This window comes from Lycium barbarum, chromosome 10 (genome assembly GCF_019175385.1).
Source record: "Lycium barbarum isolate Lr01 chromosome 10, ASM1917538v2, whole genome shotgun sequence".
Lineage (NCBI taxonomy): Eukaryota > Viridiplantae > Streptophyta > Magnoliopsida > Solanales > Solanaceae > Lycium > Lycium barbarum.
The window spans coordinates 15,175,811-15,191,449 of record NC_083346.1 but is presented as its reverse complement, the minus strand read 5'-3'; the positions used below and the strand labels follow the sequence as shown (position 1 = coordinate 15,191,449).

Here is a 15,639-nt window from a genome sequence, read left to right as displayed (position 1 = left end):
TCAGTTGTCTGTTCATTCTTTTATTCTTCTACATTTGAAAGCAATGTGATTATTTTTGAGATGCTCTTAGTTATCAACGTACCAATACCGATACTTTTCTTTCTTTGTTTGTTTTTTTTGGAGTTGTACAAAATTGACAAATTATATTCTCTTTTTCCTTAATTTGTCTTTTCTAAAACAGAAATTCCGTTCTCTAAAAGAAAAGGCCCAACAATGTCCTTGTAGAAAAGGCTCAATTTGTGATCCAGATGCCAACCAGTACAATTCAATAAATAGCCTTTTTTCAGCTTTTGTAACTAAAAAATATCTATATTGTTATTGAAATTCAAATTCTATAGGTGAAATTTGAGGATATTATTATAAATTTTACATGTAGAATTTGAAATTTCATAAATAATAGCTATTTTTCAATTACAGGGTCGAAAGTCGAATGCGCAGTTAGAATTTGAAGTTTAAGCGTTCAGGATCCGAATCCTCTTAAGTTACTGGATTTTAAATTAAATAATTTGTACATATTCAATAAATTTCTTAAGACTTAGAATTTGGACTAAAATTACTTAATTCAGCCAAACCGGTAAGCTATATTCTAGTTCCGCTGCTATGCAAAGCGGCCAGTACGTAAGGATATTTCTGTGATGGGCCAACCCACTTCGTTCTGTTACTCAGCCCACTTCTCTTACTGATTATGTTCGCAATCAAATGGAAATATTAAGAGGTTAAGCGCTTCATATCAAAATGTTTTTAATTTTCATGGCTCAGACACAAAATTTTAGTTAAGTTGAAGTAATTTCAACCATCTCCGTTACGTCTTCAATGATAATTGAGTTGGATTAATTACTTGCTAACTCGTGTACATTTTTTGTGCGAAGTACCCTTCAAGTGCATTGGTCTTTAATTTTTGTCCCTCAAATTTGTGGTCTTTAATTTTTGGTCCTTTCACCTAATACCATGAGGTTTGGGGTTCGACCCCCGGCTCAGTAAAAAAAAAAAAAAAGATAATTTCTCAAGGCAGAGTTTTGCCTTCAGGTATAAGGCAAAACTCTGCCTTAAGGTAGAGTTTGTCGCAAAACTCTGCCTTGGGAATTCAAATCCTACCTTGTGATTTTTTTTTAAAATTTTTGACTGAGCGGGGGTTCGAACCCGAAATTAAGGGGTTCTAACGAAGGAATAAAACTAAAAACCACCAATTTAATGGGAAAAAAAATTAAAGACCACCCCAAAATAAGGGCATTCCGGCGAATTGCCCACTCGTGTATTTGGAGCCAACAGCTAAAGGCCAATTAGTCAAGTTTGGGTCTACAATTGCTCAAACAGGCCAATGGGCCGGAACTGTATACAATGGCCTCCATTTCGGGTCATTTGCACTTTGGTCAATTTTGTGCTGGTCTTTAATTTTTGTCCTTCAAAATCAAACTTATGCCTAAGGGACATAAATTACCCATCATAATATCCACAAGTTATGCTCCTCTCTTAAAAAACCTATGCCTCACTAGGCATAAGTTCTATTTTGAAGGACAAAAATTCAAGACCAGCCCATTTGAAGGATAAAAATTAAAGACCCGCCCATTTGAAGGGAAAACCGTGCAATTACTTCCTCCATTTCGTATATATCATGCTTTAGTTACGTATACCATCATATTTAATTTTCACTTACTTTTACGTGTTTAATTTGCGACGAAACTTTTATGGTAGACAATATTGTCCTCTATTAATCTGCTCTCCTCTAATGCGACGGAATAATTAGGGCAGGGGCGCGGTTTTAAGATACGAGTTCAGCAATTTAATAGCTTTGACTCAAACTCTATATATGTTTTAAAAAAATTCTAAGTATGTGCAAAAAAATAAATTAAGAACCCAATTACTAGCACGTGAAATCACTGTCGTAAAATTCACAATTCATAAAATTAAAATTCTCAATCAGAAACTTTAACTCTAGGGTTAAGTTACTAGGGTTGGTAAAGTCTAAGGAATGTATATCATTTTAAGTTTTAGTTTATAAGAATTGAGTTAGTATTATAACAAAATGTGCATTGTTCCATATGACATAAGCATTTATGTATCACCACTTTAAAAAAGGTCTCAAGTGAGGAGTGAGGACAGGTATATAAATGTGTGCAAGCATTTAATTTTGTTATGTCATTTATTACACAAGAAAGATCTTTCTCTTGCATTATCAGCCAATTTGCTGAACCTACTTCTCCATCAGATCGTAGGCACTAGTCAAATTCTTCAACACTTTTATTACCAAAACAAAGTAACAAATTATAAGATTGAAGAATGATATAGATAGTATGAAGAGACTTATCATATTGGTACTTAAGCAAATATTAAGACTGCAATAGAAAATAAGGTTTCTTTTAAAAAAAAAAAATGCGAATTTTATTCATCTTCAAAAAGATTACATTGCCTGAGGAATTGAAATACCCAATGGCATCCCTAATCTACAATTTAAGATAGCAAAACTATCAAATTAACTTAAACAATATGACCACTGAGAAACATCACGAGGTTTTAGGTTCAAGTTCAAGTGTCAAAAAAGCTACTTGTTGATTTCTTCGCATCTGTGCAAGCATTGGTAAACAAAGTTACTCAATACCTATGCGGTTGAAAGATAATAGATATCTGGTAGAATTAATTAATAACGTGATAAGACCTACGATAACAACTTAAACCAAATTGATAGTGTAGAATCTCTAGACAATCAATATATATAACTTAAATCCCAAATATCTCAAGCTTTTTATTAGTAAGCTAGGCGAAAAATACAACAGTTAGAAAATTGCAACAATATCTTGGCTTGAGAAGACTTAACCATTTGTACAAGTAGGTCGTCCAGTGAAAAAGTACGATAGTTCAATAACTTTTAAAGGATAATTAAAACCGAGAAGAATTTAATTTCTTACATTGATATATAGTGTATATAACTTAAACTTATAAATAACTTAATTAGAAAGTCACATTGAATTAACTAATTTTACATACAAAACACTCAATTCGTTACTCCCTCCGGATAAAAAAAAAAAGAGTCCACTTAGCCTTTTTTTCTTGGATAAAAAAAAAGAGTGCACTTAGCAAATCAAGAAAAAATTAAGCTTGTTTTTTCATATTTGCCCCTATTAAGTGTTATATGATCAAATTCCAATGCCTATTTAATTAAGGGTAGTTTAGTTAAATTACCTATTTTTGTCTAGGAGTTAATATTTTTTTAAGGAGTGTGTAAATGACTAAGTGGACTATTTTTTTTATCCGGAGGGAGTATTACATAAACGTAAATGATGCTTATAATCCATCTGAACATTGAGAAACTGTTCCCCCTCCACCCCCAACAAAAAAAAAAAAAAAATATATATATATATATATATATATATATATATATATATATATATATATATATCCTACAATATTCTCCTAATGCAAAGAGTATTTGTCTGTGAGGGCGCGCATAAGAATTTCGTTGACTACAAATAGTGCATACTTTCATTCAAAATGCTCCTTTCATCCCAATTAGTATATGATATGTTTGACAAGACGCCAGAGTTTAAAAATAAAAATAAGAGAAAATAAGTTACGAATATTTATGTGATAAATTATTTTATTAAGGTTAAAATGAGTAATTTAAAGTTAAATTTAAATGATATACATTTTTTTTAATCTGTCAAAAAAAAAAAAGATACATTTCTATATTAAAAATAATTTAATTTAAACTTTTCCTTTTACTTTAATAAAATAATTTATAACTATATAAATATTTTATTTTAGGCTATAAATTTGAAAAAAAAATCACTTCTTTCTCAAATTCCGAAACCAATTAAATTAAGGGAAAAGGGTCAAAAATATCCCTCTACTTTAAGAAAAGGGATAAAAATATCCTCCGAACTTATTTTGGGTTAAAAATGCCCTTTACATTACGAAACTTTTCACCTATGCCCCTCTGTTAACAAAACCGTCCAATGCCCCAAAAGAACCCAAAATTTTGACCCGATCTGAATTGTACCCGACCCAAATAAAATAAAACTCCTTAGCTTCCAAACACGACTCAAACCTTCATCAACATCAGAGAGGGAGAGAGAACACTTTAGAGAGAGAAAAGTGGCGGTTCCATCTTTCTACTAGGGTTCCGCCGATTTGCTCTATTACAACACCATAAAGGTATGATTCTTTAACTACCCACCTTCTATTAAGTGTATTTCTCTTCATTTGTTATAAGTTTTTGAAGTTTTGATGAGGTATGGTTTTTTCTAAATGGGTTCCTAAGTTATTGTTTGATTAATGGTTTCTAATTTTTGTTAATTTCCCAGTAGAAGTTATTCGATTTATTTGTCTTCAATCAATTTACGGGAAATGTTTGAAACAGTAGCTAACTTTGAGAGTCTAGACTTGGAAGATTTTGCTGGCACAGTGAGTGGACATTTTATATTCTTCCTCGAACAATGAGATTTTCACTTCTGTATGTTGTCCATGCTTTTCTTTCTTCTTTTTTGTAAACCACTTATGGTATTAGGCACACAATTAACACATAGATGCTTTAATAACTTTATATGTTTAGTTGTTATCTTATATTTGGATTATCTTTTAATTAATCTTTTTTTTTGTTTATTCGTTTATATCGATTTCAGATTATTTAAGATGGTTTTGGTTGATTTGGTATTTCACCATGGTGGTGTGTGGATAAGAGATCCAAAACTGCTATATTCTATGAAGAATGTTCACAAATGGGAAGGTTATGATCCTGATCTCTTATCTTATATAGATATCGTTAATGAATACAAAAATAGTTTAGGGTTTGTGGGTGTTCAACAACTGATTGTGTATGTCCCTTCTGGAAAATATTATGAAATAGAAGGTGATGATGGGATTAGGACATTATTGTCTTTTGTTAATGGTGAGTTTGATGTGATAAACCTATTTGCTGTTGAGGATAATGAATTGTCTGTTGATGTTGAGAACATAAAGGTTAATGATGCAGCTACAGACTGTAGCTCTCATGGTACTGATAATGGTATTAATGATGGGTCTGATGAATCTGATTATGATAGTGCACAGATGGAGGCTTTTGCAAAAGAAAGAAATAGAACAATCAATGCAAAGTTGTCTAATTATAAGGACTTACACAAATTTATGACATTCAAAGGTATAGATGAAGCTAGGAGATACATGAGCTTATATGCATTGTGCCATGGTTATAATTTTACTTTGAAAAAAAGTGATCCATTAAGGGTTAGGTATACATGTAAAAAAGAATGCAACTTTGTGTGTCTAATTTCTGGTGAAAAAAATGTTGCTGGTGTTAGTGTGAAAACACTAAAAGGAGAACATAAGTGTGAACCTTCCTTTGAAAACCATAGTGTTAAGGCAACTACAATTGCATACTACTTCAAGGAAAAGGTACAAGGTAACCCCAAATATAAGATTAAAGATATGAGAGCTGATCTTAAAACAGCTTTTAACATTAATGCTTCCTTTGGTAAGGCTAAGAGAGCCAAAAGAATGATTTTGGAAGATTTGGAAGGTAGTTTCGTTGATGATTATAAAAAGCTTGTTGGATATGTAAATGCCTTGAAGGAGAGTAATCCAGGAAGTGATATCATCCTCAAGGTTTCAAAAGCTGCACTTGCAGAAGGCAAACAAAGATTTTTGAGGATGTACATTTGTTTTGATGCTCTGAAGAAGGGGTTTAGAGTAGGACTGAGACCCTTTATTGGCTTGGATGGGACCTTTTTGAAAGGTAAAGCCAAAGGTCAAATATTAACTGTTGTTGCTCAAGACTCAATGAACCACTTTTATCCCATTGCTTGGGCTGTTGTGGACAAAGAAACCAAAGCTACTTGGCTTTGGTTCTTGGAATTGCTTGGGAAGTCTCTAAACTTCAACAATGGAGAAGGGATCACATTAGTCTCAGACATGCAAAAGGTAAATATTTATTTTACTTTTTTTTCCTTCATATTAATGACTGAAACAGTGACTGTTTTGCTTAGAAGTGAACTGCTTCAGTTCACTGTTTTGGCTGAACAGCGCACTGTTTCAGTTCACTGTTTTAAGTTTATATATGGCTTAATTTTTTTTAATTGTGATTCTTAATCAGGGACTAATTGAGGCAGTCCAACAAGCTCTACCTGCTGCTTTGCATAGGTTTTGTGTGAAACACATAGAAGCTAATTGGAGAAAGAAAGGGAAGAAAACCAAAGAAATGACTAAGGTTCTTTGGTGGTGTGCATGGAGCGCCTATAGAGAGGAGTTGGATGATCATCTGAAGACATTGGGTGATTTGTCAGAAGGAGCCAAAGACCACTTGTTGGACTACCCAATAGAAACTTGGTGTAGGACTTTCTTTGACACAGTTTGCAAGAATCAGAAAGTGGAAAACAACTTGGTTGAATCATTCAACTCCTGGATATTGGTACCTAGACACAAAGCTATCATTGGGATGCTTGAGGAAATAAGAATAAAGGTGATAGAGATGGTGAGCAACAATGAAGAAGAGGTGTTGACTTGGGCTACTGAATGGAGTCCAGAATCTATACAAATGTACAATGAATTTCAGAAGATTGCTACTAGGTGTACTTTACATTTCAATGGGGATTATGGGTTTGAGGTGAGTGAAGGGAATGACAAGCACATTGTCAATTTGTCTATTAAGAAGTGCACTTGCAGGGTGTGGGACCTCACTGGAATCCCATGTCCCCATGCAATCAAGGCACTTCATTACAAGAAGTTTGATCCCTTGAAAGAGATCCACTGGTGGTACTCAAAAGAAGCATATCTCTTGACTTATCATCACAAGTTACAACCAGTTCCAGGACCAAAGTTCTGGAAAATAGATCCAGCAGAAGCAATGGAACCACCACCTTTGGTAAACATGGCTGGCAGACCTAGAGAGAAAAGAAAAAGAGACAAAGATGAAGCACTTAAGAGGCAAACTGGGTGGGTTGCACTAAGGAAAGGAAGAGTTATGACATGTTCAACTTGTGGACTTATTGGACATAATGCTAGGGGTTGTGGAAAGGTAATCTTTCTATTTAAATTAGTTGTCAATTGAATATCCTGGACTTGAACTTGAAGAAGATCTACCTTTGAGGCCAAGAGGTGTGTCAGAGTTGAAGTCTAGACTCCAACAAAGACAGAAGCAACCCATACTAACTGGATCAAGACAAATCAGCTTCATTGGTGATGCTAGAGGTTTAAGCAAACCAAGTGAGTTGTATGCACCAAAAGGTCTCTCATCGAATGGTAATATATCTCTTATTGGAAGACAGACAGAGCAGATGAGAGTGGAGAAAATTAAGGCAAGGAAGGGTAATGGGAAGGCACAACAATGAAGAAGTGATGTACCAACTGAAACTTGGTGTATTTTTGTGAAAAATTTAAAACTTTCATTGATGTAATTAGTGTTGTTGATGGCACAAACTTAGCGATCATGGTTCAGTAGTTGATTGTGGCAATGGGATGTCCTTTTATCACTTTTTGTTGCATCTTTTTGGGGTTATAACATGACATCCCTCATGTAATGAACAAACTTTTAGATTTGCTGCCCAATTAATATATGAAGTTGTTAGTATAATGCTTTTTCCTTCTATTTTGGTTCAGTTGGTTGTTGATCTGGTTCAAGTATACTATTGATTTGTTTTGGTTTAGTGTCTTATTTTGGTTCAGTTGGTGATCAGCACATTGTCAAGCTAATGTGATATTGATGTGTGTGAGAAAGCTCAAGCTAATGTGATATTGATGAGGCAGCTTTGTCACAAACTGTTCTTGTTCTTCTTGTTTATGTATTACTACAATTGAGTCATTAGATAAATTGGTTATCAGGTGAACTTAGCTGGAATTTGGAATTGGTTTGTTCATTACTACAAACACTATTATTTGATCAGCTATAGCAAAAAAACGAGAAGAGGTTCATAGTGTAGTATAGGACTTAGGCCATCGGTAAGCTAAAAAAAAATCTCTTAATCACGTGTAATTCTCTTGGATACTCATTAGTGCTCATGAATGAGAAAATATTCATTAGTGTTCATGTATAGCATTGAAATGACACTTTATCAGTAACCTTTGTCCGGAAAGATGAAACAATAGACCTTTGTAGGTTCCACATCCATACATTACAAACAAGGACCTTACAAACATTACATCCAAATTAGTACATTCACTACACCCCCAAGATAAAAACAAGAGAAAACAACAACCATCGGTTCTTCTCAACTACTACACATGCATATTAGCGTCATAAAAAAACTAACAACTAACACTACATCTCGAAATTCACTTTGTCATCAATGCGACCGAAATCCCAACAAAATCAGCCCATGAAATCATAAGGTTGAATTTCACCTTAGAATACTTCTCCTCAAATGTCCTAGCTTTGTTCGTTTCCAACTCATTAGTAGCCTCCAAGGTAGCAACCACTTCCGACAAAAAAATCCCTTTCATTCTTCAAATTGTCACTTTCACGCTTCAAATTGACCATTTCAATCTTCAAAACGTCCCGTTCAATCTTGACGTCTTTCAACAACTCCTCTAAATTTCGTATGTAAGCTTTCTCCGAGAAAGTTTGGTCTTCCCATTCCCAATATCCGCATGAGGAATGTTGTCGACAACAATCAAAATTAGATTAGCAACAATATAAAAACATAAAAAGAGATTAATTGATTAATCGATATAAAATCAGTTCACCGAAACTGGAAAAAAAAAACTTTTAAATGGACATACATCTGGACGAGGACATCTGAAAAATCTTATTCCCGGATTAGCAGGAGTGGTGGATGTCAAATTTTTGCAACCAAACCACAATTGCACATCCTTTGCGACGAACAACTATTTTGCGACATTTTGCAGAGTTGAGGGGTAGCTTTAATGCCGAAATTACATTGTCTATTCGTAAAACTAGTGCCCCTGCTAAAGGTTCTCTTAGATGATGATGGAATAGTGGAGTGATAGCGGAATTAATAGAAGAACAAGTAAAGGAACACAAAATAGAAATAGATAAAGGTGTAGAAATAGAAGTTTGACACAATTGAATTCAATAGACGATAGATTGCAAATAAATCGAATAACTCCTACTGGGAAATTAACAAAAATTAGAAACCATTAATCAAACAATAACTTAGGAACCCATTTAGAAAAAACCCTACCTCATCAAAACTTCAAAAACTTACAGCAAATGAAGAGAAATACACTTAATAGAAGGTGGTTAGTTAAAGAATCATACCTTTATGGTGTTGTAATAGAGCAAATCGGCGAAACCCTAGTAGAAAGATGGAACCGCCACTTTTCTCTCTCTACAGTGTTTTCTCTCCCTCTCTGATGTTGATGAAGGTTTGAGTCGTGTTTGGAAGCTAAGGGGTTTTATTTTATTTGGGTTGGGTACAATTCAGGTCGGGTCAAAATTTTGGGTTCTTTTGGGGCATTGGACGGTTTTGTTAACAGAGGGGCATAGGTGAAAAGTTTCGTAATAGAAAGGGCATTTTTAATTCAAAATAAGTTCGGAGGATATTTTTAACCCTTTTCTTAAGGTAGAGGGATATTTTTGACCTTTTCCCTTAAATTAAACTAAATCTGTATGACTGACTGAGGTAGTAAAACATTTCAGTAGATCCCTATTGGATTATCTGACAGCACCACTATCAAATCAAAGTGCTTTTCCCGCTCCTTCTTTTCATTCTTCCCATAGCTATCGCCGTTACTCACCAAATCCCATTTGACCCCTTTTATCACGAGATCATTCTTTTTCCTTCTTTTTCAGACAGTAACTCAAACATCTCGTTAAAATTATACTGCATTTTTGAGGTTATAAAATGGTACCCACCATGCATGACAAAAAACCTGCAAAACCCTCACTATTCCGTAAATTCAAGCTTCTTTTCATTTCAATGGCTTCCTTTTTCACACTAACAGTCTTTACCCTTATTCTTTTCTTCTCAATTTCCTCCGCCACTCACCATCACAAACGGAGTTCGTCGGATATAACGGCGCCGTCAATTGCCGTTGAGATCCGAGGAGCTTGTAAGGCATCGCGGGACCCACCAACATGTGAGTCTGTACTAACGGATTCCGTTAAGTTGCCGTTAACGACTCCGTTAATTATTCAATCAGCTGTTAATGTGTCTTCGATGAATAATGATAAGGCGAAGGATATGGTGAAGGCCATTATTGATGCGAGTGCAGGGAATCAGAACCGTACGGACGCGGGTAAAGTGTGTTTGGAGGTGCTCGGGTACGCGGATTATCGGATCGGGTTGACGGGTCAGGCGTTGACACGTGGCGATATTAAGGATGCTCGTGCGTGGATGAGTGCTGTGATGGTGTACCAGTATGATTGCTGGTCTGGTTTGAAGTACGTTAACGGGACCTCACAGGTAAGAGTAGTAAATGGGCGGGTTGGATAAATTTTGGGAGGGTTAAAATGGATTGAATTAATAAATTTAAATTATTGAACTTATCTAAAAATTACTTGGGCTGAGATGGTTTGGGTCATAGCCCATGAGCTAAATTTTTATAAAGTTTTAATTGCTTTTCACTTTTATTTGACTTCACACAACTGTAAAAAATAATAATAAATGAAAGGCATAAGTTATCATATTCATATTAATTGGTACATATTTTTTAATGAATTTGAAAAATGATGGGTAAAATAGAAAAAAAGAAATTATCTTCTCTTAGGTATGCTAAAAGTGATAAGTAAAAGTGAAAATATATTTTTAAAATATTGGACAAGTAAAAGTGAACGGAGGGAGCAACTTAATGGTTTCCTTGTGAATTGTTCAACCGTCAAATACGACCCTTTTTTTTAATTTAGTTAGGGCTATCCATAATATATAAAACAAAAAAAAATATTTTAAAAATATTTTGACAACCTTATGAGTCAATTTGGCCTAAAAATCAGCTCAATTTTAAATTGTCTGAATTGAGCGGGTCAAAATAGGCTAAGTTAAGACCTGCCCAAACCTGAGCGGGTTGGGCAGGATCTAGGTTTTTTCGGCCAATTTTGACACCTCTACTCGCAGGTGTCCAAAGCGATGTCGTTTTTGAACTCCTTGATTGGGTATAGCAGCAATGCATTAGGGATGCTGGTGAATTACGATGTTTACGGGGAAAATACCGGGTCATGGACCGCACCCAAGACAGAACGAGACGGGTTCTGGGAAGGTTCGGGTTCCGGCGGGGCGGGGAGGGTGAAGGGTGGGGTGCCATCCGGGTTGAAACCGGATATAACGGTGTGTAAGGAAGGAGGATGTGACTATAAGACAGTGCAGGAGGCAGTGAATGCGGCACCGGAGAACCAGCAGACACGGAAGTTTGTGATATGGATCAAATCCGGGTTGTATGAGGAGAAAGTTCGGGTCCCGTTGGAGAAGAAGAATGTCATATTTTTGGGTGATGGCATGGGCAAAACCGTCATTACGGGTTCGTTGAATGTTGGTATTATCGGAGTCACCACTTATGAGACTGCAACGGTTGGTAAGTGATTTATTGGATCATAATGCACTGCTGTAGTTAAATTTAGGGAAAAGAGTCAAAAATATCCCTCTACTTTCATAAATTGGCTACTTTTACCCTCTGTTACAAGTTGGAGTCAAATCTACCCCTCCCGTTACAAGTTTGGGCCAAATATACTCCTATCGTTAGCAAAGTTTCAAAAATACCCTTCATTTCTAACATATTCTCACATAAGCAAGCCTAGTCATTGGAATTGAGTAACATGGACCCCACATGACATTTAACTTATTCTATGTGGTGCCTACGTGACAATTTTTTAAAAAACAATCTCGAATGAGCAAGCCAAATATACTTTTTTTTTAACCCGCAAGGGTGGCTCAGTTGGTTGAGCATGGAGCTTTCATAATGGAGGTCGCAAGTTTGAAACCCCCTACCTACGATAGCAGGGGATTTGCCTTCTGGGTCGAGCTCGGCACCAGGCTTGCCTAGTGCGGGTGACCTCTCCTATGTGGTTTACGAGCTATTGCACAGGAGCTGGGTTTACCCTGTGCGCACCCAAAGGGTAGCGGCTGCGGGTTCCCATGTCATAAAAAAAAATTGATTTTTTTAAAACAAATCTGGAAAAAATAGCTTTTATTAAAAATCTAAAACTTTTTTGATTTTATAAAACCCGTTTTTAAAAAAATATATTCTCGAAAATCGGATTTTTTCTGTAAAATGATTTTTTTTAATCTGGAAAACTGTAAAGTCTTTTTTTTTTTTAAATGTGTCCTAAAAATCTTTTTTTTTTTTTAAATCTGGATTAATTTTTAAAAAATCTGAAAAAACTGATTTAAAAAAAAAATCATTTTCAAGATTTTTTAATAAAAAAAATCCAATTTTTCATATTTTTTTTTAAGAAGCGGGTTTTATAAAATAAAAAATATTTCTGATTTTTTATAAAAGCCATTTTTTCCCGATTTGTTTTTAGAAAAATCAATTTTCTAGATTGTTTCTAAAAAGTTTGTCATGTAGGCACCACATATAATAAGTTAAATGCCATGTGGAGTCCATGTCACCCAATTCCAATGACTAGGCTTGCTTATATGGGAATATGTTAGAAATGGGGGTATTTTTGAAACTTTGCTAACGGTAGGGGTATATTTGGCTCCAACTTGTAACGGGAGGGGTTGATTTGGCCTCAACTTGTAACGGAGGGTAAAAGTAGCCAATTTATGAAAGTAGAGGAGTATTTTTGACCCTTTCCCTTAATTTTAATGGAGTTCCAACTTTAATACTATTTCTGTTTTAGTTTATGCGTCTTACTTTTTAACTGATTTGTTTAAGAAAAAAAAGTCACGTTTTATATTTAGTAACTCCTTAAATGCAACATTCTACCTGCCATATTTAAGATCAGAAGATTTAAAGGGCATTTTGGTACATTAAACATATTTTTAGTTTATGACCACAAGATTTAGAAGTCTCATTTAGCTTAGACAGATAAATTGAAACGGAAAGAGTACTTATGTTACATGGCTAAATTAATTATCGAAGTTTTAGTTTATTTAAGGAAGATCAATTTTGTTCGTCTGTGTTTATTTGGTTTAAAATCAAACTCTAATGCAATAGTTAGGACTAGTGGGACTCTATGGCTTTAGCAACTTTCTCTTGTAGGACAATTGTATTAAAGTTGTCGATTATAAGAACTCCAATAAGTCTGTCCCCTGTAATTGTTTTGTTGAGTCTGCATTTAAAGCTCACCTGTTTAGAAACTGGTCTGTGAACTACTAATCAAACTATGGGCTTAGTTTTTCTTATGATCTTAATTTTTTTGCTTTATTTTTGGTTAGTGGAAAAGGAGAGATTTAGCCGTTGCTACATAGCAAACGCAAAGTTAGAATTTATAGTCAGTGTGTTCGGAATGAGTCTAATCTATATACATACAAGTATAATTTTTTTTGCATGTGTATTTATGGGTGGAGTCAAAAGAATGGTTTCAGTTGAGCCTATTGAACCCGCTTTGATCCTCCTCTGGATCATAGGGCTCTGCCAGAAGTGCAAAATCTTTGCATTTAGTGTAACTCTTTGGCTTAAGTCTCTATGTATTGTTCAAGCTGGTTGACGTTGGAATGAAGTAGTTGAAACGAAAACTGAAGTGATGATAGAATCTGCAGATTTACCATTAACTGTTGAAGACATAGATTTAGTTGATGAACTTTTGGTTTTTTGAGTAGTTCTGATGTTAGTATTTCTAAAACAGGAGTTGTTGGTGATGGATTCATGGCCAGTGGTATCACCTTCCAAAACACAGCAGGTCCGGATGCCCACCAAGCTGTAGGGTTCCGATCCGACAGCGATCTCTCAGTGATAGAGAATTGTGAATTCATTGGCAATCAGGACACCCTTTATGCCCATGCTTTGCGCCAATACTATAAGTCCTGTCGTATCCAAGGCAATGTAGACTTCATTTTTGGGAACTCAGCTTCTTTCTTCCAAGAATGTGACATCCTAATCGCACCTCGACAACTGCGTCCCGAAAAGGGAGAGACGAATGCTGTCACTGCTCATGGCAGGATGGACCCCGCACAGTCAACTGGTTTCGTCTTCCAAAATTGTTTGATCAATGGAACTGACAAATACGTGGACCTGTACAACAAAAAGCCCAAGGTGCACAAAAATTTTCTTGGAAGGCCATGGAAGGAGTATTCTCGGACCGTCTTTATAGAATGTACTTTGGAGACTCTTATTTCGGCTAATGGATGGTTGCCTTGGAGCGGTGATTTCGCGTTTAAGACTCTTTACTATGGAGAATATAAGAATACTGGTGCCGGAGCTAATACAGCCGGACGAGTGTCATGGAGTAGCCAAATCCCTGCTGAACATGTTAACTCATACTCTGTACAAAATTTCATTCAAGGAGATCAGTGGATTTCTACCTCTTCTTGATTAACTTGTAGTAATGTTCAATGTACATCTAGTAAGTCAAGCTCAATATCCTCGAATGTGATTACAAAACGTCAACATCTAGTACCATTGTGGGAAAAATTTGAAATTTCTGATGTGAGATATATCTTGCCAAAAGTTTCACATCAACTCAGATGTGTCAATCATGTTTCATGACATATGGTTCTTGCTCCATCGAGGACATGACCTTAGATAGAAGGCTGTAGAGGGCTAGGATGAGTAGAAGGGAAATTTTTTAAAATGTGTCTCACACAACTGACATTAGTTGTGTAAGGCTCTTTTTTGCGAGACAAAAAAGTGAACTCAAAATTTGTGGACCCAAAAGTATAAGATGTGGTCCACTTTTTTATCTCACAAAAAAGAGCCTCACCAACTAATGTCAGTTGTGTGAGGCACATAGTAAAACTTTTCGGGTAGAAGGCTAGTAGTTATTAGAGCGTCGTCTCGGTTGTTCTCCCATAGACTCATACTACTAGTACTCGTAGTATTTCTCTTATAGTTTCTTGTCCTTTGATTACAGTTATTATATGTTGTTTCTGGTAATTAGATTATTGTATTATTCAATTTTAGTTACTGTTCCTTTTTTTTTTTTCCAGAATGTTTTGTCTTGCTTCTATAGTTCTTTGTTATGAACTCATGGTTGCATCTTCCCGTTATTTCTTATTCCGATATGCTTTTATATGTTTTTTCTTGAGTTGAGGGTTTAGTGAAAACAATCTCTTTACCTCCAAAAATAGATAAGATTTGTGTAATTGTGTGCAAGTATAAAAGTAGCTCTTGCGGTTATTTGCAGAGGGGGTTAGGTTATTACATTTTCAATGATCTACAGTTGAGGTTGTGTTTGATGAGCTACCACGGGTTATTGATGAATAAGTTGTTATCACATGCTGGTCTTTCAAGTACTTGTACTACTAGACACGTGTCGTACTCATTACTATAAGAGTTGCATTTTTTTTTTTAAGTGGTTGAAGAGTTACAAGTTTCTTTGGGAAAAAATAATGAGTTACCCCATTGACTATTAATGCACTGCGCAACCTGCAAAAATTTCAATTTGCTACTAAACTTCGACTATTTAACATGTTTGAGACTGGAGATTGGGACTTACTGTTACCCCAATAGTTAAAGAAAAGACGGAAAAGACAGAAAAGACTCAAATATCTCATCAAATTATCGGAAATGATTCATTTATGCTATTCGTCAATAGTTTGGCTCATTTATGTCATCGAACTATCGGAAATGACTGATTTATGCCACTCATCAACAGAG

The 15,639-nt window shown here is 35.2% G+C and overlaps 2 protein-coding genes across 2 annotated transcripts; both read left to right on the top strand.

Moving 5' to 3' along the window:
- Positions 1 to 4,375: 4,375 nt before the first annotated feature.
- On the top strand, positions 4,376 to 7,303 carry LOC132614926 (uncharacterized). Its single transcript, XM_060329476.1, has 2 exons — positions 4,376 to 5,910; positions 6,083 to 7,303. The coding sequence occupies exons 1-2, from the start codon at positions 4,450 to 4,452 to the stop codon at positions 7,034 to 7,036; spliced, it is 2,415 nt and encodes an 804-aa protein (XP_060185459.1). The 5' UTR covers positions 4,376 to 4,449; the 3' UTR covers positions 7,037 to 7,303.
- Positions 7,304 to 9,565: 2,262 nt separating this feature from the next.
- Positions 9,566 to 14,473, top strand: LOC132615344 (probable pectinesterase/pectinesterase inhibitor 51). Its single transcript, XM_060329928.1, has 3 exons — positions 9,566 to 10,349; positions 10,998 to 11,451; positions 13,670 to 14,473. Exons 1-3 carry the CDS (start codon positions 9,789 to 9,791, stop codon positions 14,353 to 14,355), a joined length of 1,701 nt encoding a protein of 566 aa, XP_060185911.1. The 5' UTR covers positions 9,566 to 9,788; the 3' UTR covers positions 14,356 to 14,473.
- The last annotated feature ends 1,166 nt before the right edge of the window (positions 14,474 to 15,639 follow it).

Coding starts and splice junctions, on each gene's coding strand:
- LOC132614926 (XM_060329476.1), top strand. CDS start 4,450: ATGTTGTCCATGCTTTTCTTTCTTCTTTTTTGTAAACCACTTATGGTA. Junction 5,911..6,082: donor TAGTCTCAGACATGCAAAAG/GTAAATATTTAT, acceptor ATTCTTAATCAG/GGACTAATTGAGGCAGTCCA.
- LOC132615344 (XM_060329928.1), top strand. CDS start 9,789: ATGGTACCCACCATGCATGACAAAAAACCTGCAAAACCCTCACTATTC. Junction 10,350..10,997: donor ACGTTAACGGGACCTCACAG/GTAAGAGTAGTA, acceptor CTCTACTCGCAG/GTGTCCAAAGCGATGTCGTT. Junction 11,452..13,669: donor TTATGAGACTGCAACGGTTG/GTAAGTGATTTA, acceptor TTTCTAAAACAG/GAGTTGTTGGTGATGGATTC.